General features: G+C 42.3%; 1 protein-coding gene across 1 annotated transcript in view; it reads right to left on the reverse strand.

The window, feature by feature from the left end:
* Positions 1 to 2,494: 2,494 nt before the first annotated feature.
* The window catches only part of SNTB1 (syntrophin beta 1), a 112,285-nt gene continuing 91,905 nt past the window's right edge, over positions 2,495 to 22,874 (reverse strand). The window contains exons 4-7 of the mRNA XM_039715419.1: positions 16,436 to 16,575; positions 9,623 to 9,819; positions 7,907 to 8,097; positions 2,495 to 5,376 (exon numbers count right to left, since the gene is read on the reverse strand). Coding sequence (XP_039571353.1) covers positions 5,284 to 5,376; positions 7,907 to 8,097; positions 9,623 to 9,819; positions 16,436 to 16,575 — 621 coding nt within the window. The 3' untranslated portion in view covers positions 2,495 to 5,283. The remainder of the gene's footprint in view (positions 5,377 to 7,906; positions 8,098 to 9,622; positions 9,820 to 16,435; positions 16,576 to 22,874) is intronic.

Genomic DNA, 22,874 nt, shown 5'->3' on the forward strand with positions numbered 1-22,874 from the left:
TCTACTTAATTTTGGGAAGTTTATCTATTTGTAATTAGAAAAACTTTGTAGTTAATAATAATACATAAGTTGATAAGTAAAAGTACAGAAGCTCTACATCTCATAAATCCTTGAGGCTAGCTGCCATGAGCAAAGAAAATACCTTCAGGAAAGTAATTAATACTTTGAACTGCTTTTCTTGCACTTCAAGTAGAACCCAATGGTAATTGGTTAAATCAATTCTGTAGACTGAAAGACTGGCCTAAATAATCAGCAGGAAAGCAGTTAGGGAAGCATAAGAATTTTGATGTAGTGGTTTTCTGCACAATTCCCAGTGCAGAACTAATACACTGCTACCCATGTCTCATTTGCTCTTTGTGTTGGTGGCTTTTTAGGACAAGTGGTAGCTGGTTTATTATTGTGGCTTAATAACACTGTGCCCCATTTGAGCTGTGATAACTGTCCCTGTCATGCTCTTAACCTACAAAAAAGTAGGCACAATAATTTGATCTGGCCCACTGTAAGAGCACTAAACCAAATTATTTTACATCTGTTGTAGTTCCAAAACCCCGCACTGAGAGTTCCTGCAGCTTGGCTGATACCCTGTAACTTAAGTGATGCAGAATGTAGATCACCCTTTGCCTGTCAACTTCAAATTATTTCTTGTTTGTGGTTGCTGAACCCCAAATCCAGTCTGCCTTACGCATATTTTGGGTGCTTGCTTTCATGTTTCTGCAAATCAGGATATAAATCCTATTCACCAGTGCACATTTTTGGTTTACCCATAATCCATCCATCCTATATAATAAGCACATAACATAACACAGCATAAAAACATTATGTATTATATGTAGAAGCACGTTCTCCATCCACATTATGTGCTTATGTTCCCCCCAGGACTGGGGTAAGACAGAACTGATGTGATTGCAATTGCTTGGTGATATGATTGCCTGTAATATTACAGCAATTACATGGTGAGTATCACTGGGCTACCACAGAACTTGGCTTGGGTACTAATGCTTCTCCAAATCCACAAACTTCTTTGTTCCAATTCACAGTTCTCCCTTGGAATTTGTTTTCTAAATTTGTTTCCTAATGCCCCTAATTATTTACACAAGCATGGAAATTCTGATGAAGGAATAAAAAAATGAATAGCTAATCCCATGTGGGAAAAGCAGGTGATTATGTTCAACGGGAGGTTATCATCTCTGTTAAATATTTAAAATGTTTTTCCCCTCATTCTTTTAAATCAAAAAAATTGCCCTGGTTAGTCTGGGGGTTCACTTTAAGCAAGCAGGCTGTTTCTCAAAATTTTGCAAGCATATTATTAATATCTGCTCTTTAAAATTGAAGTCACCACTGAATTCAAGTGTCCATAATATACACAGTGTGTCTATATATATGTATATATATAAATATACTGTATTAATGGTCTCTCTGTATAGTAAATAGATTCAGTAGATAGCTAGTTATCAATCTGCCAGTTTGAAATTATGGAAAATAACATAAATTTAGAAATCAATGGTAGTGTAATGATCTGGAGCACATAATTTCTTTAGACTCTCATTCTGCTTCCACTGAAACCAAAGCTCGAATTAACTTTTAAGCATGGGTAAGGACACTGAATGTTCTCAGGTGGAAATCAGATCAATCTCCCCTTCAAATCAGCTGAGCTTCCCAATGCAAAGAGCTGGATGGAGTGTGCTGCCGTGACCTGTGGGAGGAAGAAGTTCTAACATTCTGCAGAAAGAAAACACTTGTTTTGTTATTTGCAAAGGATCAATTCTAATGGTGTTTGTGGTGGTGATTTGCTTAGTAGCATGTCAAGAGTCTTGTTCTGATTTCTAAAGTACCTTAAGAGAGGTGCTGGTTCCATTCAGAAACACCAGTATGATTCCCTGAACACAATCAGATCAGCTTTATTTTTTTTTAACAAACACTTTACATCACATTTTTCCAATAACATTTTTGCTTCAATATGTATCCCAATCTTTCTCATGGTGAAGCTGCTATACACACTTTCTGGTAAGACCATTCCATTTATAGTAGTAAAGAGTGAAACTCTGGGATATCCCTTTTTGGGCTTTCCATGAGGCTGTTCGGTCAATAAGACCATTCCATTTATAGTAATCATTTTGTGAAAAGAGTGAAACTCTGGGATATCCCTTTTTGGGCTTTCCATGAGGCTGTTCGGTCATAACTTGGGTCAGACTGAAAGAAAAGGCTTAAATTCCCACAGTTAGCTTTTCTGTTTCGGCCACTAAGTTAAGAATTAAATCAAAGAAGAAAAAAAATTGTTTCCCCATAACCATCCATAAGAGAAAAAAGGCACATGTTGGCCTCAGTCCTTGAATGCAGAAGCTTGAGCAGAAATTTCTGCTTTTTCTTAATTTTTTTGTAAGTCTTCTGTTACCACCTAGTCCAGTATAAATGAACAGAGGAAGCATTGCAACTTCAGCAGAGATCTCTGAATGACCTGCCCTGAAACATACTTGTGGGATTTCAGTTGTTTGGGTTTTTTTAAGTTTTAAAATCATTCCACCAATGCAATTAACAGTTCCCTCCAGTAACAGAATTTTTAACAGAAGCACTGAAGTTGAAATGTATTTCTCCCAGCCCAAAACCAAAGGACAGCCTTCCAGATAGTTTGTCTGGATATAAAGTAAGCTCACATCACAAAAATCCAATAAATGACTTTATTAAATATATTCTTTTCCTCTAAAATATAAATATTCACTATACTCTTATAAATGTGGAGTAGGTTCATATTTCATTTGTCTATCCCATCCAAATATGAATCAGTCCAAAATCTGAAAATGAAGAAATAGCATCTGTAATCATCATTAATTTTTTCTATAAATATATATAATATGAATTTTCTTTGCAAACTGCTTAGTTATTCACTTAGACTTCATATAGTACTGAGCACCTTAGATTACATTTTGTGTAATTTAATTGTTGGCACTAATATAGGAATTTGTAGTATTTACAATGCACATACATGTTAGGTATAACATTCCAGTGATTTGTAAGTGTTAAAAGGAATAAGGAAATAGTGCAGTATAGTTTACATATGTATTTAACCTACCCCCCCAGCACTTTTATAGAGCCTATCTCCAAATTTTTAAGTTGTACTTTGGAACAGCAATAAAAATGTCCTGAACTGGTTTTTAAAGACTTGACAGAAGAGTTTCCTTGGTAAGGTGACACGAGCTCCTCCTCAGAGTCCTGTCCCCCTGCGTACCGACTGCTCTCAGCTTCTCAGATCTCTCCCAGAAGCTTCCAAGCCCAAGGAGTCCCAAGGAACTGCCACAGAAAGTTGTGTCAATGGCAGTGGTCACTAAATGAGAAATGTCCACCTGGAAATTACTGGTAAGTTAGGTAACATGTTACCTCCTTGTTAATTTACATGAGGAATTAGTTTTTAAGTGCAAGTACCATGACAATAAAATGAAAGTGCAGAGCTGGGTGGCTCTCTCCCTGCCTTTGACTGGTGAGAGGTCCTGGGAGTGGGGCTGCTCCTCCAATGGGGCACTGAGCTGTTCTTCAGTGATTATTTTCTGTATTTATGAATTCAGCTCATCATCCCAATATTTTAATTTGTTTTGATGATTACGATAACTATGGAAATCACCATGTTTTTATGCTTTGAATAGACAGGATGACTTATGCTTAACTCAAACTTAGCTTAAAAGCAATATGAAACCAAAATGTGTTTTTAATTTTCCCCTTTGCCAGTCAATTGATGCTAAGTTGAAATCTATATGCTTTGTCAGGAATAAAAGAAATGTTGTAATATGAAAACTGAACATCCACAACACTGAATCTATTACTTCATGTCCTTCAAAGTGTGAATTTAGGGCAAAACTCTAAAAACAGACAAAACCCACACCTGTTTGAAGCTGTTCTTTTAAAAAGGAAGAACAACATAAGTGGCATCTCTGTTTTGCTTCTTCCTATTGCCACCAGATTGTGTGATGCCAGCTTCTTATTTCCAGGTGTGAGCTGTGTGTGTCATCTCTGGTGCAGAAAATCAGTTTCCTGCCTCCTTTTTGTTGCTCAAGTAGCTGTGGACAAGGCTGAAACTCAGTGAATCACGTTTTGAGTCACAACAGTAAGCTGTGGTGCAAAACAGTCACCAGTAAGGTGTGGGCATGGAGATGAACATCTTGTATTTCCTCAGCAAGAAACCTGGTCTTGCCAAGTCATGCCCATAGGAGCAGTTCCATGTCAAGGAGTGCAGCTCATGTTCCTGGCCTGGTGTATGTTTCTCACTGTTGTGGAGCTGCGTCAATAAATTTTTCACAAACTTATAAAATCAAGTCAAGTCTTCCCCCTTCCCTGTGTTTGTTCTTCTGAAGACCACACAACCATCCTTGTCTGAGCAAAGGGGGTGACTCAGTAGGGGTAGGAGGACAGAATCTTAGTATGGCTTTCTACTGGAAAACTGCCATGGAGATAAACTGGCAGAAGCATCATCATCATGCCTCAGAATGGATTCAGGTAGCTTTTACCTCAGCTGGAGCTCCCAGATAGCTGAAACTCATTAACATACTGTGGGAAGTCACTATAAAAATGCATCCTGTGTTCATTAACAAAGGACCCTCCTGCCTGTGCCCCCCTGACAGCTGGCTCTCAGTACCATCCCTGTGGCTGGTCCTGCTTTGGCTCCATCACTAGGAATGTGGGTGACACGTGGTTACTGCTTAATGTGAAACTGCCCCTGGGGAGACTCTCCAGCTGTTACCTGCCCACAGCTCGATTGCTTCAGAGTGTCCAACTCAAAGGTGGGTATTTGCAGGCTCTGCTGGGTATTCATGCAACAGGTTCTGGCAGTGCTCCAAAAGAAAAATCTGTAAGAGGTGCACAGATTATAACTGAAAGAACATTTTACTTTCAGGTGATGGGACAATCTTTAGAGGATTTCTCCCCAACCAACCTTGGCTTGCATCACAACGAGTGCTTGTCTGCATAGCCCTTTACTTTATATAGACAAGTACATTGAAATAGGCACAATTTATGATTCTGAAACATTTACATGTATGGTACTACACGCTTTTACGGTCTTGTATAGGATTTTAAAATCCCATTATTTACAATGAAATCCCCCATCTTCCTTGTCAAGCCATCTCTTTAGCTGCTCAAAATGAAACCTAGGCCTTGGAGGACTGCAGAAATGACCAATGCCCAGTCCTGAGTCCCATGCTGGTGTCTGCTGCCAGCCAGGACAGGTTGCTGCTGTTGACTGTACTTCAGGTTAGTGCGGTTACCCCGTCTCTCTTTGAAGAAACAGATGGATCCCACTTATGCCACCAAGCCCAGTCTCGTGATCTTTGCTGACAGGAAGGAATGAATGATGAAAACAATTGGTTTTGGACAGGAATGAAGGTCCAGTTGCTGGAAGTACAGAAAAAAAAAGTCAGGCTGAGAATTATAGCTCAAACAGGAAATCATTTACTGAGTACTCAAACTGCTGTCTGGTATTTTGAACAGGCTTCTATTAATAACAACTCTATACCATATTGTTTTTCCTTTGCATTCAGCTGCAAATATTTAGGTTACTAAAACTAATAAGCATCTTGGAAGCAGGTGAGATCCTGGTGCCTCTGGCCTTGTATCACCTGGGTGAGCAGCAGAAAACTTAGTTTGTTTCTGCAAGCACTTTTTCAAGAGGCTCAACCCCATCTTTTTTGGCCATTTCTGCCTGGGATGGTGGTGGGACTGCCCTGTATCCATGCCCAGTGTATCTGCTCTTGGTGCAGCTGAAGTACCTTCAGCCAGTGCTGCACAGCTGCTTCTCTGTTGTCCCAGCCAGCAGTGAGACTGAACTCAGACTTTGTTTTCCATAGTCATGGTTCAGATCTCACCACGCACTTGCTAAGCATGAGTCTTGTCAGTGTGTAGAGGACCAATAACAGGGTCACATCAAAACAAACCATGTTTATCTTTTGTGGTGGTGCATTCTGCCCTGCTTCCTCCTTTTTCAGGCTGCACTGCAATCTGAGAAATGCTCGTTAGGCCTTGGCCTTGAAAAGCAGCACCTGGGCTCATCCCTTCTTGAGCTTATCAGAAACACTGTCTGCTCCCAGGAGATACTGCTGTCTAGGGAGTTCTTGTTTTCCTTATGAACAACTTTGGAAACTGTTATCCTTGCCTGCACAGCACAACATTCCTGTTCTCACACTTTCAAAGAAAGTGCCGACCCAAACAGGATGAAACACTGTTAGGACTAAAGCTGACTCTTTAGGGACCCTATAAACAGCTGTCCAAAATGAGACCCTTTGAGCTCTCCTGAACTGCAGCAGGCTGTGACCAGCACCTCCCTCTGAGTGGGGCCTCTCAGAGCCAGTGAATTCAGGTTTGCTGTACTTGGAGGAACACCAAACAAATCCTGGGCTGGTACCCTCAGTCACTGGGGCCTGACCCTTTTCCCATTGGGAGATGCAAAAGCATCCAAAGTGAGTGTTTCCCTGACCTCTGAGGGGAATTTTTCACAGGTACTTGCTTGCACTGACTCTTTCTGTCTGCGTGCATGCACCTGTGTATGTGCTTTAGCAAATCTGGGAGACATGCTGTTTTCTTAGATGTTTAAGAACCTTAGATATCTCAGTGAGTTAGGCCTGTAAGTAAGGTTAAGTCATAAGCTGTAAGCTAAGTTAAGGGCTGCTGAATGTTGTTCTATTGAGTTGCTAAGTTCAACTTTGAATTCATAAGTTGGGTTAAATGCTGCTATTCCTCTGTTAAACTGTTAAGTTAGATACAAATTAAGTTGTATAGATATAAATTAGGTATTTAAATTGTTAGGTTTGAGGTATAATAAGTTAAAGTACTGTAAAGTTTGAGTGCTCTTAAGTTTTTAGACCATGCTCCTTTTTATCCTTTCCTTTACTATTCTTTTGTTACGCACACCTTAACACATACACAAGCCCCATAGACAGTTCTCAGTTCATTTCTGTTTTGATTGCCTGGATTTTGATTGCCTGAATTTTGATTGCCTGGTTTTGTTGCTGCTTTGTTTCCTTGGTGTGCCTTAATTGTCCTGTAGGCAGTAAAGTGAATCTTGCCAACAAACTCTGTCATGCTGTTGCTAAATATTAAATCTGGTTTTTGCTGATACCCTTGCTGTTGATTTTTTAAGCAATTTCAAACACTCATTTGTAACACCTTTCCAGCAGTCATGAATCAACTTTATTGACAGCTAGTAAGAAATTCCCTTCAAAGCCTGACAATAAGCAGTTTGCAGAGTACACGTTAACAAAGATGATGTTTAGAATTAAGTACCCACCATGTTTAGGAACCGCTGAAAAAATCTGTGAGGGAAAACTATGTTTACATTCATAATTAATGGATTTAAACTGCTCATTGGAATATGAGCTTTATTTTTAGGCATTGTGACAGCTTAGAGGCCTATGCAGACAGTTTGCACAACATCTGTAGCTTTTTTTTTTCAGCAACTACGTGCTCAAAACCACATAAAACATAGCTTGTTGTCATAACATGAAGTCCCTATGTGTACACTGGAATTAATAAGGTCTCATTCCTAAATTCTTTCACCCTCAATAATTTAAAAAAGTGAAATGGATACATACAAAAATTTTAACATCTGTCTATTTAGAGGTATGGTTTGTTCTAAAATATGACAAAACTTTAATCTTTGTATGGTTTTACAATTTTAACCATCTTCTTAGTTTATCTCCTTCTAAAGCCTGATCATCGTGCTGTGCTAGAAAACATAATGTCTATATACTGGTACTGGAACCTGGCACTGGCCAACTGTTAGAATGGAACAGAATGGAATAAAATATTTCAGTCAGAAGGGGCCTACAGTGCCCATCTAGTCCAACCTCCATTAGAGCTTCTCCACCCCCACAGCCTGTAGGACTAAAGGGATGGTAACATGCATCCCTTTGCTAAACACAGGACTTACAATTTCTCCATCTTTTTCTCCGAAGTCTAAATAAAGCATCCTGATCCCATCATCTGAGGACATTTTCAGTTTTTCGTAGGGATATTGTGCAATTGTCTTGGAGAAGGCACCATCTTGTGGTTCAGTTGTAAGAGAGAATCCATGTTCATAATGGATGGTCAAGCGGCACTCCTGGCTTTTGTATGTGCAAGCTGGATAAAAAAAAACAAAATTCAGTCTCTCACATTCTTAAAAGCAGCTCTTCATGTTCCATCATACATCTACATACTGACAAAAACCAGTGTACTTAAATTTAAGAAGGCTCAGACTGGTGTTTCCTCCTTCCAAACCTTGACAAAGTCACAACTGCTCTTCTTGCATCTGACAGACACAGCCAGAATCAATAAACACAGCACACAATGCATGAGAAAATTAGGACCTGTAAAGGGTTTCCCTAAAGTATTTTGACAAAGATGAAGACACTCCTGAGTCCTCATTAGTGTCATGGTAATTGAAAAAGGGCCCAGGTAATTGTATATAATAGCTACTGCAGCAGAAAGTCTGCATCTTCCCCTCAGCTCTGAAACAGAGGCCATGATCCAAATTAAAGAATGAAGAGTTTTGGAGTTCACATCCCAAATTCACTATTCCATCACCTTCTTGGAGCAATTCTACCAAGAAGGATCCTTGGCAGTGGGATAAAAGCACTGTGATAAACGAAGGGGTTAATGCCCTTCTTCTTTTGGAAAGAATGGCATCTATGTCACGGTGCTGAGGAGATGGACCCGCTCTGGAGCTGCTTCCCCCTGAGCTCTCTGGCTGGTTTGCACATCAGAGACCCTCACAGAGCATCCTGAGCTCCCTGCTGGGGCTGGGGCCCAGCAGCTGACAAGCAGCCACGTGGCTCTACCTGAGCTTTGAGAAAAAAGAACTGCCCTTTGGCACGGCTGGATTTGTGCTTTGGCTCCTGCTCTCACATTTTCAGCAAATGAGTGGAGATAAAATGCAACATTAACAGCCCTGCTAATTGTAGGATGAGCAGGGGAAGGACTGCAAAGCCTGAGGGCTCTCAGGAGAAAGGCCTAGCCTCAAACCCCAGAGCCAAGCCAGGCTTGCAGCTACCTGGCCAAACAGGGCATCACTCCAGAGCATCTGCAGCCAAGTACTTCTATTCCAATTGATTTTGCATGTACAGAAGTGCTGAGAAGTGACACCCTGATGGTTCAGGGAAGGAAATTACTACCTATCAAAATGTGTTTATTAGACTGGTTTGTGGTTTTTTACTCTCCTCTATTGTGTAGGGCTGGGTCAATAAAGGACCAATTCATTCTTGTGAATGTGCCAGTCCTCTTCTGCCTCCTCCCTCTGCAGGAGAAACTCCTGCTAGGCTCACAGGAGTTTCCTGAATCTCAGAAAAATGCTCTTTTCTGTGGCTTTCTGGACAAATCTCTGACAATTATTCCTCTGTGACATGCAGGCCTACATGGCTCACTACAGACTTGTTTCTGAAACAACGTGCTGAAAACAAATCCAAAAGTCAGCATGACAGTGAGTGTGTCACTGGACACAGATACCACAGCAGCTGGGACTGGCTCAGAACCTGACAGTATTTTAAACAAGCAGAATCCTAAACATGCACATTTTTTAAGCAAATCACCTCTAGCAGAAGGAACCTGAACCGCCACGAGTGTCACGGGAAGGGTGTGGAGGTGTGGAAATGCTGCAGGTGTTACTCACATGTGGTGATTTCTGTGATGAGCTCTGCAGAATTGTGGCAGCCCTGCACTACACTCCTCGTCCACAATGAGAGGTCTCGACTGGTCTCAGTCCTGAACAGATGAGTTTCAATCCCTTGTCTTGTACCAGTACGGGTCGCAAAAGACAAATCCACCCCTGACTTCGGTGAGCCTTTTCCTGGGCCAGAATGAACCAACCTGCAGTTGGATTTGAAAACACATCAGGAAATTCTAACAACAAAATCCCCACCTGAGCACAGCTCTGCACATTCCTAATACACATGGTTGGGAGCACGAGAACTCACATCTCCTCTACATTCTCTCTCAGAAGAGTGAAGGTCCAAGGCAGTGAGCACAGAAGCAGCTGGACACACAGGTAATGACATGGATATCCCAAAATTGCTTAATGAATTGTACAACACATCCCTTTGGATTAGGAACTGAGAGAAATTCCTGACTGGTCTGTGGTGATGGAAGCTGGTCCACAGATACAAATGCTGGCTCAGATAAGGCAGCTGAATCCAACTTCCATAGTGAAGCAGCATTTGTTCTAAAGCTTAAACATCTGCTGTCAAATTCAATGATAAATGCTGTTGAATAAAGTATGAAGCTCTGTAAAATATGTAGATGCCAAAGTACTGTCTTGTACTTACTTTTCCCATAAGGAACCTGTAAAATGCAAAATGTTGCAGCTACTTGTAATCTGAAATTCTCTCACATTTGTCTACAATTAACATTTTTTTGCCCAGCATCAACAGCTGATCTCCTGTGGCCAGGAAAGGTTTGTCCATCTGGGCAAACAAAAATAGCAGGGAATATTTTTGAGTGAGAAAATCAATACCTCATAAAAATTAATTCTTCCTTAAATCTGCCCTTTTATGCTGTTTTTCTCCCTCTAAAAGTATGGACAGTCAACACAGAAATCACGCAGGGACACAACACTGATACATCTGAAAAGAGTGATCCAGAGGAGCTCATCACTCTTTGAGATTCAGAGACGAACCCTCAGAGGCAATCACAAAATGGAATTTGTCCGAAAAGCCTATTTCTGCCTTGTGCCTTGTGTTTTTCTTTCTACAGGCAAACAATATACTTCATAGTAGTCTATAAAGCATGTGGCATGGCAGTAGAACACTTGTGCTAAAGGAGAAAACATGAGATTAAACTAATCTACTGAATACTAATTTACCCTCAAATTATTGTTTGGCATCAGCAAGCACAGTTACCTATTAGCTGACGTTGTATGGGTATGCCACCAAACAGGGATGTTTTAGTAGAAAAGAAAAAAGCAGAAAGGAAAGAAAAAGCACAACTTTAGCATTTCAATCATTGAAACAGCAGCCACAGGGCAGCTGAAATTTTCCCCAATTCTCTGACAGTCCATGCTGACATTTGGGATGCACATTGAGGCAAACAGATGCACCCCTCTTTCATACACCACTAGAAGGTTTGCAGGATTTGTTCATGCTAAAGTTAATAGAAACTTTCTTTTTGAGCATACCCCTTGACTTTATGCTCCCGAGAACTCCTGGGAAGCAGGACACAGAATATCCTGGTCAGAGATGCCCTGCCCTGTGTCTGGGCAGGATAAGAAGGGCTTTTTCCCCTCTGGAAAAGCTGAGTTAATGCCCCACTCACCTTTGATACTCAGGGCCTCTTATCTGTTCTATAAGCAGATTTTGCAGCTGGGGACTGAGTGGCAAACAAACAGCCCAAAAACTTTAATGCCCTTTAATTTGGTGTGAGAGGGTGCAAACTCTGAGGGAAGCTAGATCTTGATAATGAAGGCAGGAATCAGGGAACTGAAATCTCCAGTGGCATCTGCTGCTGTCTGTCCCTGGGCGGTCACCCAGGCACAGGCATGGGCATGGCTCTCATGCTGCCTTTGGCTTACTGGGCTGTGGAAAAGCAGCCTGGAAAATCACATCAAGTTTGTCATTAGGAATAAAACTATTCCACCTTTTTCCTGGATCATCTCCTTTATGCAGTGCTCATCAGCTGTACTAAAAGTCATTTTCTACTGCTTATGTTACTGAATACATAACAAACAGATGGTTCCAATGTTTGATTTCCTTCCAGAACACACAGCACCACCACCCACTCCCCCACACCTTCATGCTGTATCCATAGTACTGTATTGTAGGTTTTTCAGCATATGGATAGAATGGAAGATGTACTTTACAAATTAAAGTATGTGAACACATCCAACATGAACACTGATTCTTGCCTGCCTTTTCTTATTATCTCATTATTAAAAATCCAGTCTCACTATTTAAAAATGCTTTTCCATCAAGCAACTCCAGATCATGCTTTGGAAAGTCATGCACTTGAACTAGGCAAACATGCAGGAGGGCATTTGATAGTATTTATGTACCAGCTGTATTCAGGTACAGGCCAAAGGATGCTCTAATAAAGTAGCATTAATGTGGGCCATTTCATTCACATAGAAGGTATCTTATCTGAAAGACCATAGAGATACCTCAAAAGGCAAAAAATAGCCTTAGAAACCTCAGAGAAGGCTTCCCCTCTCTCCTGCCTCCCATCACTGTGACCACAGGGGAGGCTCTGTGTGTGTGTGTGTGTGTGTGTGTGTGTGTGGTGTGTGCTGCACCCAGAGCCGAAGAAGCACTCCAGGCCCGGCTCTGGTAATATTCACCCAAGCCCTCGATGGTTCCTGGGCTCTGTGGAGGTTTCTGGGTAAATCTGCGAGCACCCGAGGCCGGGAAGCGAGCCCCGAGGCCGAAGGCTCCTCCCGGCCGAGGCGGCGCCGCGAGAGGGCAGGAGAAGGCCGGGCACGGCCCGGCCCTCACGGAGCGCGGCGGCTGCAAAGGAGCCCTGGGCGCGCTCCCGGAGCCAGGGAAACACTTCTGATCGTCTCTCATTTCTCCCTTGTCTCTTATTTCGGGGGCCTTATGCTTTGCAAACTTGTGATAGCAAGATGGATGTGTTCTAACGTGGAGTGCTGGTGCAGGGTGAGAAGCTCTGGGAGCTGCATCTCATCCTCATGCTATGGGAAGAGTTTCAACAATTTACTGCAGCAGCCAGATCTAATGGTCTCTGCAGAAAGGACAGTGAAACCAGCACTGGTTCAAAGGCAGCCTTCACTGCCCACTTGAGATTTAGCTCAGAAGAGACCACGTACAAGTGCATCAACACTGTGGTGAGAACACCACTGCCATCTGACCTTTGCTGTGCACCCTGGCTTAGCAATCGAAACCTGCCCTGGAATGGCTGCGCTCCTTGGAAACCTGCGCACATTCTCTCAATTCATCTGCACGGAGGCACCCACAGCCCGCCTCACTGCCTTGGGAAGGCAGGCAGAGAACTTGCCTGGCTCCCCGTACCCCTTCTCGGGGCTCTCAGGGCACCCAGTGCTCTCTGCCTGTCCCGCTGCCCACCTGCCCAGATGACTAATCAGTGCCCAAACTCCTTCCCCATTGTTTCTATGCCATTAGCTATCAAACTGCTTTAATACTTTCTGGTTACAGACCTCAGCTGTACACAAAAGCTTCTTACCTGATCTTTAATCAGAGCCCAACATGGGCTGCTTTTTTTTTTCCCCTTTCCTTTCATATCTGGCTATGATAGATAATGGAATTTGATTGCAAACATGTAAGATGTAATTACTTAAGCACCATTCCCATGCTAGAGGGAGGCACTGTTATTCAGGCATAAGGAAACACTGAAACAGAGATTATGACAAAAAGGTCCTTGGAGTCAGGGCTGTGCGCCAGCTGCTGTGCCTCCCCATGCAGAGATTTAAAGGAACAACTTAAATCTGATCTCAATTTTTATTTGAGCTATTATTTATATTCTATGCAAAGCTAGAAAAGACTGACTGGAAAATATTTTTAGGTCTTAATGGCATCAATAGGTTGTAGGCAAACTTATCAGCAAACAAGAAGGGCATGTAGAAATGTTGTTGTTAAAGGACTGTGAGAAGATTGTAATCCTTCTACCATTTTCCAATTTTCTCTGCTCATTATGTCTTGGGTAGATTAAGCATGACTCTGTATAGTATGTGGCACTGAAGTTTTCCAGTTTCAGCAGCTTTTCAAATATGCATTAGCTAAGCAAAAATGTTTTCCCAAGGACTCATAAAAATCTGAAAGATGGGAGCAACTAAGATTACAACATGTGCTCTGCAAACTTTCCAGGTGAAAAGTTCTAAATTGCACTGATCAATGCACAGAGGGGATTAAAAAACTCATCACGAGGAGGGGAATCACTGACCAAGAATGAACACAGCAGTCAATACCAAGAGAAAACCTGCTCTACTTTTTTGTTATAACTGTACTCAGTGTGGCAGATCATAAAAGCAGAACCCTGCAGAGTTTTAATCAAAATCATCCAAAAGAGGAGGTGTAATGATTTAGGGAACCTGTCCATTTATGGAATATGTATATGTGTATTTATCACACTGTGACTCCATCCTGAACTCCAAATTCTGTATAGCTGCTGTCTTTTTATCTGGGTGTTACATTCAGTGACAGTAGTAAGAAATCACAGAAATAGGGCTGGAGTGGTTGTCAGGAGGTCACCCAGCACATCTCCCTTCCCAGAGCACAGAGCAGGGCTAACTGTGCTGTGTGTCCTTCATGTCCCCGTGATGAGGATCACACACCTTTCCCAGGGAATCTAAACCAGTACCTCACCAATTCCCTGCCACAGGTGCAGTCAACTATGTCCTGTTGTGTTCAGGAGGGATCTGGAAAAGATACCCTGTCCTCCTTGTGTCTTATCTTCATATCTGAAAACTATTGACATGTTTTCCATGGAATTCTCTAGGTTAAACTACTAAGGTTTCTTAAGTATTCCCCTCCTGATAGTGTTTCTGTGTTATATATTGGCATTGCTTTCTTCTAGACCTTCCACAGTTTACTGGCATCTTTTTGGAAGTGCAATGCCTCTCATGAACACGGAGTATCACCCGAGGCTTTACTCCTTCTTTGTAGTTAGATATGATTACTACATCTACTACATCATCATCCTTCTCTGTAGTTAGATATGATTACTACATTACTACTACATATTACTATATGCAACACTTCGGCTATAACCCGAGATTATTGTCTTCATGTTCCCCTCTCAAGATCACAAAACCTTAGACTGAAGCAACTTTATCACAGTGCTTGGGTGCTTCCTGGCAGAGCAACTACTTTGTTGCTCATATTCCACCCCAAAACAGCAGAGGTGATTATTCCCCAGCACTGAACTTGGCACCTGTCCTTTCTGAACTGCACTCTGGCTTTGTTACAGACCATCCTGGCTTTCTTTCTTCCCAGTCTGAAATCCTTCAGCAGCCTGAGCCATGTACTGTGCAACTTCTCATTCCCCTCCAGCATGAAGCCCAATGTTTTTCAGGAAAATACCCCATCAGACAAGGAGATGACCATCCCCACCCAAGGCAAGGCTGTCTGCTATCCAATGTGGCCTCTTGAGAAAAAATAATTAAGTAACAAGGCCCAAGATGTGGACTTCATTATTTGATGCAATAAATTGGTCTCACTGATGATAGGAGCTAGTGACACTCAGCAAGGGGTTGTCTTTACACATGACAGCGTGTGGCCAGGAAGGAGCAGGGTGCACTACAAGACACCCAGTCACTTTAGGGAGGATTTGAGCTCATGCAAAAATGAAACCCTGAAAAAAGGGAGGAAATGCATCACCTTCTGCTGGGGTGCTATTCCTTCTCAAACTCTAAACTCTAACATAGCTGGACACAGGCTGCAATACTTTACCCACCTTTCACTGGGACTTGTCACCTAGAATTGTCAATTGCATCCAGCACCACACCATGCAGCAGGCTGCAAGCTGCAAAGCTGGTGTCTCTCACCCACGTTAGAGTAACAAAGGGGGAGTCAGAAGGTGCCTTCCCACTGATGGAACACACCATCAATGTAAATCAGTGGGTTCAATTTTTATTTTCTTAACATAATGACTTAGCAGCAAAGCGTCAGTTCATTTGGGGAAACACAGAGAACAAAAATTAACTAACGAGAGTGCAGTAAGAGCCCCACTGCTTCTGGCCAGGGCAACCAGCCCTTCTGAATGAGAACTCATTGAAAATGGTATAATAGAGGCCTGTAGCAAGGCTGAAACAAGGAACAACAGCTCTTTCTCAAGCCCTTTGACCATACTGGCAGAGAAACATGATTAAGATTCACATCAAGAAGCACAGACAGTTTCCACTGCATAAAGGCAACCATGGAAAAGCTCTCTTTGAATTAGTGTTAGTGGATACCTTCAAAATAATGCAAATGCTTATTGCTAACCTAGATTCAAGAATGTGTCTTCCAAGCTTACCATTTTAAGCTAAAAAAAGCCAGGAATTAATTTGCTAGAGCAGGAACAGAAGCTGTGCTGAAAGTGTCTCCATCACATTGGAACCCTCCAAAAGGTGCAGAACTGCCACACCAGAATGTTCAACTCAGGGCAACAAGTTCATTTTTTTCAGCCCGGAGGAGCAGCTGGAAGTCAGGGTGTTTCTGCCTAGCCCACAGGTTTGCACATTGAGATAGTAATCTCAGGAGTCTGAGCTCTCAGCTTTTTCATCACTCCTGCCTCTGTATCCAAGCTAGGTAGCCACATCCAAAATCCCAGTGAGTTTCTGGTTGTCAGCTTCAGCCAGAACTTGAAATGGAGGAGAAGAGAGGAGTTAAGCTCAGCACATCAGCCCACTGAAGAAGAACCTGCGTCTCCAACTACAACATTTCAAGTGTGACTACAGCTGTGTATCAGCTATACCTGCTCCTGGCTGACTCAGCTGTTCCCACTGCTCCTGAGAGCTGTCATGATTGAAAAGCAAAGGTACCTGGTGGCGAGCAGGGGGTAGGTGTGCACAGGGCTGAACCAGGCTTCCTTTATCCGTGGCATGCTCTCATATATTAAGAGATCCTTCTCTGTCAAAACCACTAACACTGGCTTCCAATGCTTCTCGTTGTCTCCTGGCACCTGGAAAAGAGCAAATTCACAGTGAAACAACAAGAGACAAAGCTACCAGAATGCAAAGCCAGATGAGACAAACACGTCGAGTTCTGGGTGAGAAAATGAACACAAGAGAGATTTACTTCCCTGGCTTTTAGATATCTTCCACCTGAATTTATAATCAGATGCAGCAGACATGGAATAACATGCAAAGTCATCTGCTGCTACCATTAGCACTGCTATTTCCAGCCTTCCTTTACTACAGGCTACTCCATAAATGCAGTATTGGAAGAACACTGAGGTGGAGCTGGCTGTGAGTTAGCTGTGGTATGCATGGAAAGACCTTAAATGTATATTTATAATGTGCACCATTCATGTGTAGCTGGCACATTAACCTGAGTCCTGGACACTGCTGCTGCTGTTTCTGTTTAAAAAAAGCTGCAACATCATCACTATTAAAGAAGAGTGACAGATAGAAAAAATGAGTCGTTTCGGAGTAGACGCTTTTTTTCCTCAGCAGTTCACTTTTTTTTTTTTTGCTTCTCCTTCCTTCATACTATTCTTCCAGTTTTATAAACGCCTTTATAAAGAGATCCAACCTAAATGTGGGGTTCGTCTCAAGCACTGACTTGGTAACGGGTCTGCCTTCACATTTCAAGCCTTTCTGTCAAAGATGTCCAAAGACCAGAGCATCAGAGCCTTTTACTGGCTGCAGAATCCAGATGTGGAGTTATTTTGCAGGTTAGATGTATGATGTTCACATGGCAAGACAATTATTGTTATGGAGACCAAGTATGGATCCTGGTTTTTACTTCTTCTACTCTGGCAGCATAGAAATCTTAAAATAGTTGGGAATATGAAAGGACTTTTATTTCAAGTAAGAATGAAGCTCTTTCATGGACGAACTAATCATTTTCCTTTTGGTGCACATAAAGAAAAAGAAACACTGGTCCAACAGTAATACTCACAGCCATGCTTTCAAACACAAACATCTTGGCTGGGTACTAAAAGGAATGAAACAAATTCTGAAATTCACCAGAGAATCTGCTTGTCTTTATGACTCCTCCACTAAAACCTCTTCTGGGATAAAGAAGCAGCTGTCTGTGCTGTTCTGTGGTTGATGCCAGCTACTCGCCATGGGCATGTGTCACTGGGCACATTGTTGGGTGGAGAAACATACAAAAGGGATCAAAGTTTGGCCAGGCTGGGAAAGACACACTCAGGTATGATAATTCAGAACCACATTTGAAACACTTGTATTTTATACAAAGATAGGCTCCCACAAATTTCTAAACTTTTAAGGGCTTTCAAGAGCAATGTAACACACCTTTACATCAGAACACAATGTCCAAAACCAGATCTTAAACTAACATTTTTAAGATGTATTTCTCCCTCTGAACTAAGCTTTTCCAATAATCATATTCCCGTTTACAGCATTACTTGTTTATTGGTTTTTCATGTCTCTTGAAGTCATAAACAGTTCATCCTTTCAATTTCTACAGAAGCATTAATACTTATTTAAAATTTTCTTGTGGCGACAGTTTCTTGAAACGCAATCGTTCATTTTTGAATAGGGCTGAATAGAGAAGCCACAGAATTAACACACCCATTAGTACACTCAGGAAAGAGTGCAAAATCCAGAGTTCTCACAGTCCATGTACCATGAAAATATTCACATGAGCAAAAAGCAGCCTCAGCTTCTTAATACCACAGCTATTGACTACAGTTCACACCCCAGTTCCTAGCATGGCAGTACAGAAATGAGTGTCACAGGTAATGTTAACATTCAGTAAATGTTAGTGTTAATGTTAACATTTAATTTTGGACCCCCACACCTGTGTTCTTTAACTTTATTACATACTTTTGAAGATTTCCAGAAAAGAAAAAGGAAGATAAATATGAAATATCTGTGACCACAAGCAATCTAAAGACTATGGGAAGCTGTTCACAGCTTTTCTGCAGAACCATCCTGCCTGTGTAGCATTTTCAATCACATGTTTTGCTTTCAGGTGGCTGGTCAGTCAACAGTGACTTCAGAAACTTTGGGAAACACTGTTCCCTGTAAAGGAATTACAAGAAAGAGAATAAAACTGATTTTGCCAGCTGGTCCCACAACTCTCTGCTGGACAGCTGGAAATATTCGGGGACAGAACCTCCAGCATGAGTCCTGAAGCTCATGACCTGCACTGTGAAGCCCACAGCTTTGCCTCAGTCCTTCCCAACAGCAGGGTGACTGTGGAGAAGGTGTCATAAGGTATGGTCATAAGGTAGTGAAGACTTTTCTCAAGAACAAGTGACCTTACACTACCTCTCCTTGTAGGATGCATCCCTGGTTTGTAGGTGTGTACTGGGAAGAGGTGAGGAGGTGAATGATGTCTGCCTGTGTTCTGCTCTGAAGCCCTCCCCAGTGAGCAGGACCATGCAGTGCACACACTTTTAAACACAGTTTTTAAACCTTACTGGGACCATAGCTGCCTCACTGATGAGGAATGCTGGTGTAAGCAACACTGCTGCTATTTCAGACCTGAAGAAGGATTTGTGTGCCTGAAAGCCTGCCTGTTTTTTCCCAAGTGTAACAGCTGATCTAATGAAAGATACTGCCTTTCCTTAAAAACCTTGAATTGCATCACTGTTCCTTATTTTGTAGGGTATGGATCAGGCTGTAACAGCTGATGCCATGCTGTTCAACAGGCAGTTGGCACTTCTGGAAGGTGTCAAAGAGAACATGCTGTCCTGTAAATGGTAATAAGAGAATTTTACAAAGGAGGAAGAGAGGCTGAAAAGATACCATTAGCCTACAGGGCACATTCATCAGAAATCAGCACGGGAAATTAGTCCAGATCTACAAGTGTCATACCAAGCATTGGTATAATAGCAAACTACAAAACAAAAGCAAAAACCAGGCTGCTTATGGGCAGCTAAGTGAAGGATTTATTCAAGTTTTAAAGGTTTTAATATCTGACATACCACAAAGATGACATTAAATGCCTATGTAAGAGTAGATTTAAATATCATATGACATACATTTTAGAGACATGGTTTTAGATAATGATTAGGGCTAGCTCCTTAGCCAGAATTTTTCAGAATTCTGGCACTTGCACTGTAGTTTCTTCGCTCCAGTTCCCACTTGCACATGTACAATTCAAAGTGCATCGATCCGTGTTGCAGACAAATAAAATCACCATCCACTCTAAAAAACTTTTCAAACTAAACCCTTTTTCAAAGTCAAAATTGTTAGATCAACTCTAGATGAACTACAGAAAAGTACTTACTTACTCCACAACAAAAATGAATCAGCAAATATTTTGCTGGTGTTCTGGGCACTGCTCAAGTACCTCCAAGCAACAGGTACCAGTGTTCCCTCTGTGTGTCACTGGGGTCACTGCTTATATTCCCAGGTGAAATTCCACTTAAAGTCAATGCAGCTGTAAATGTTTATACCAGAAGCAAACTTGATTTTTTTTGTTTCCTAGACATACTGTGCCCCTAGATCAAAGTCTTAAACCACAGACTTGAAAAGGGAGAATATTTTCTAGGAAAATAAGTGCAGTGAAGAATAGTTTTTGCTATTCCAAACCTCTCTGCTCCTCATTTACTCACCTACCCCATTATGTGGAAATGCTACTTTTTCCCTGATGCACTTCTTTGCTTTACCTTCCCAAATTCAGAAAACATTTAATGTGCTGCAAGGATGAAATTTAATTTTTTTAATGTATGAAACATGATGGCTGGGCTTGGGATGACACCAGAGGAGACCTGTGTTCAGGACTTGCTCAGACACTGATTTCCCCTGCAGAGTCAGGTTAAGGGTTCTGTTCCCACACGGACACTGCAGTCTCTGCTGGGGTGCCAAGTGCTCCTGTGGCACACACAGTGGGAACAGACAGGAATGTGGGGGAGACAAAAGGTGTGCAAGAACAGCTGCTGAATTCCAGTAGCTACAGCAGCAGCTAGCCTTGGCCATCAGCCCTTCCCGACACAGCCACGCTCCAGTGCAGGGCTCAGGTGGCACATGCAGGGCTGGGACACACCAGACCCCACACCCAGCACATGCCTGAGCTCCAGCTGCCTTTGGGTGTCTTTGCAGTGCCAGGCTTTGCTTTGGGACCAGATCTGTGGTGTCAAGGACTGACTGCCAGTGGTGACACAAGCTCAACACTACCTGTATGGCTGCTCTGCTCCTGCTGCTTCTCTGGCCACTGCTCACAATGTACCCTTAAGGACTAACTCCCCTGGGACACAGCAGTGTTTCAAAGGAGCCAGCTTGTTGTGCCTGAAGTAATGGGGACCCCTGTCTCCTCCAATGGGTGTCACAGCTTCCAAACCTTTAACAGTGTTCACATATAATTAGTTGCCATAAAGATAGTGAGGATCTCAGTGGAGATAAATCGTTCTACAAACTGTTTGGACCTTTGCTCTTTCATCTGCCAGGTCTCCTTTTCAAAAGGTTTTTCTTTGAATTTTGGTTATTTATCCACTTCAGATTGTCATGAATTAATGAAAATATACTTTTAATTGGTGAGGCTTACAGATAATTAAATTAGAGGCCTTGGTCTACTCGGAGAAGCTGTTTTATATTTTTGTTACATCAAAAGGGAGATTTAAATTACCTTCCCTGTTTAGAAAACAAATTATAAACTGCCAGCAGATTCCACTGCAGCAAGTATCCAAAATGTGTCTTTTCAGAGACCACTGTGAAGTTAGCAAGTTTATATTTACACTAAGTGGTTTGTTTAACCCCCTTTTCTAACACCTCCTTCCAAATCCCAGACCTACACTGTCCTCTTACACTGAGCACAGGAGGAGCAATCAAGAAAGAATCTTCTTGCTATTTTATCTCTTCCTTAAAATCCCTCTGTGCTGACAAGCCAGATTTGACACAGGCTGGGATATGTTCTGCTGCGTATTTCTTGCCTTTTCATTGTCTTTTGATGAAGGGTTACATCCATGTTCAGAATAAATCTGATTAATTTACAGAAACCCACTCGTCAGTTCCTGAAAATAACAGCTGGGACTGAAAGGGTTTTTGCAAGATGAACAGCAGGGATGCAGAAATACATCCTGCAAACCCCAGCATATGCAACAACGCTGATCTCTGCGCGAGCTCATTTGATGGGAGGCAAATTGCGACGCAGGAGTGGGTGTAAGTGACAGCCGTAGGCAGGGGACATCAACACCTCCCGTACCACATGCGGATGAGATGTGTTTTGCTGCTGAACTCTGTAGTTTTAAACAGGAAATAATGCGCACGTTGTTTAGGATTTTAAAAAAAGCTAATGAAAACGTGTCTGGTTTTGTTTTTCTCTTTTTTTGAGCTCAGCGGTGGCTCAAAGGTGGCTTGTGCCGTTATCAGATCTGGATTGAAGTCAGTGCACAGATGAAAATCCCCCGAAGGGCACAGCACTGCTCCTGTGAGCAGAGAGCGATGCATGTGGCTGGCACCAGTGCAGAGCAGCCAGAGCCACGCGGGTCAGGGGGAGCCACAGCAGGGACCTCCCTGATCCAACCCCAGCACTGACCCAGCCCAGAGCCAGGAATACACTGACAGCCTCTGTTACAGGCACTGCTGAGCATGGACAAGACACTCATTCTCAAGACAGGTCTGTTCAAGTCTGAACTCCTTCTCATTATCATTTAAAATGAAAGGACACAAGCCAACTTTTGCCAAAATGAACACAAGTACCTCAACACAGCAATATTTCAAACAATGTCCTTAGTCTCTAGACTAATGGGATTTTCAAACAGCTCTGGCTCATATCCAAAGACCTCTAAATGCAAGAAAAGTACCTAAGTGCTGTGAACTCACCCAGGCAAGAATGGCAGGTGATCTGAGACCTTTCCTACAGCCAAACAGGAATGCCTGATCCCAGTTTTGCAGCAGAAGCTTGTTCTAGAGTTTCATGAAGTCAGCTAGAATTTTCCTAATAACTCTTTAGACCATGCCCTCTGGAAACAAGCCTGGAGGGCTCCATGTCTTCCACACTACAGAGAAGATGGAGTCAAATGCTTCCTGGAGGTGCACTGGAAGAGGATGGCATGCAATATACACAAATTGAAGCAAGGGGAACCACCTTGATTTGATACTCAGGAAAACCTCTTTGTGTGTCATGGTGGTCAAATACTGGGAGAGACCATGAATGGCCACCCCTCATGTTACAGCATGACTAGGCAAGGGCCTGAGCAAGCTGGTCTAGTTGGGTCTACTTAGAGCAGGGGGGTTGAAATCCTTCCAACCTGTATGAAATACCAGAAAAAACTGAAGAAGTTTTTTCCTCTATGAGTGAGTCTATGAAATACCACAAAAAAAACCCCTGAAGAAGTCCAGA

This window comes from Passer montanus, unplaced genomic scaffold, assembly GCF_014805655.1.
Source record: "Passer montanus isolate IOZ18808 unplaced genomic scaffold, ASM1480565v1 scaffold33, whole genome shotgun sequence".
NCBI lineage: Eukaryota > Metazoa > Chordata > Aves > Passeriformes > Passeridae > Passer > Passer montanus.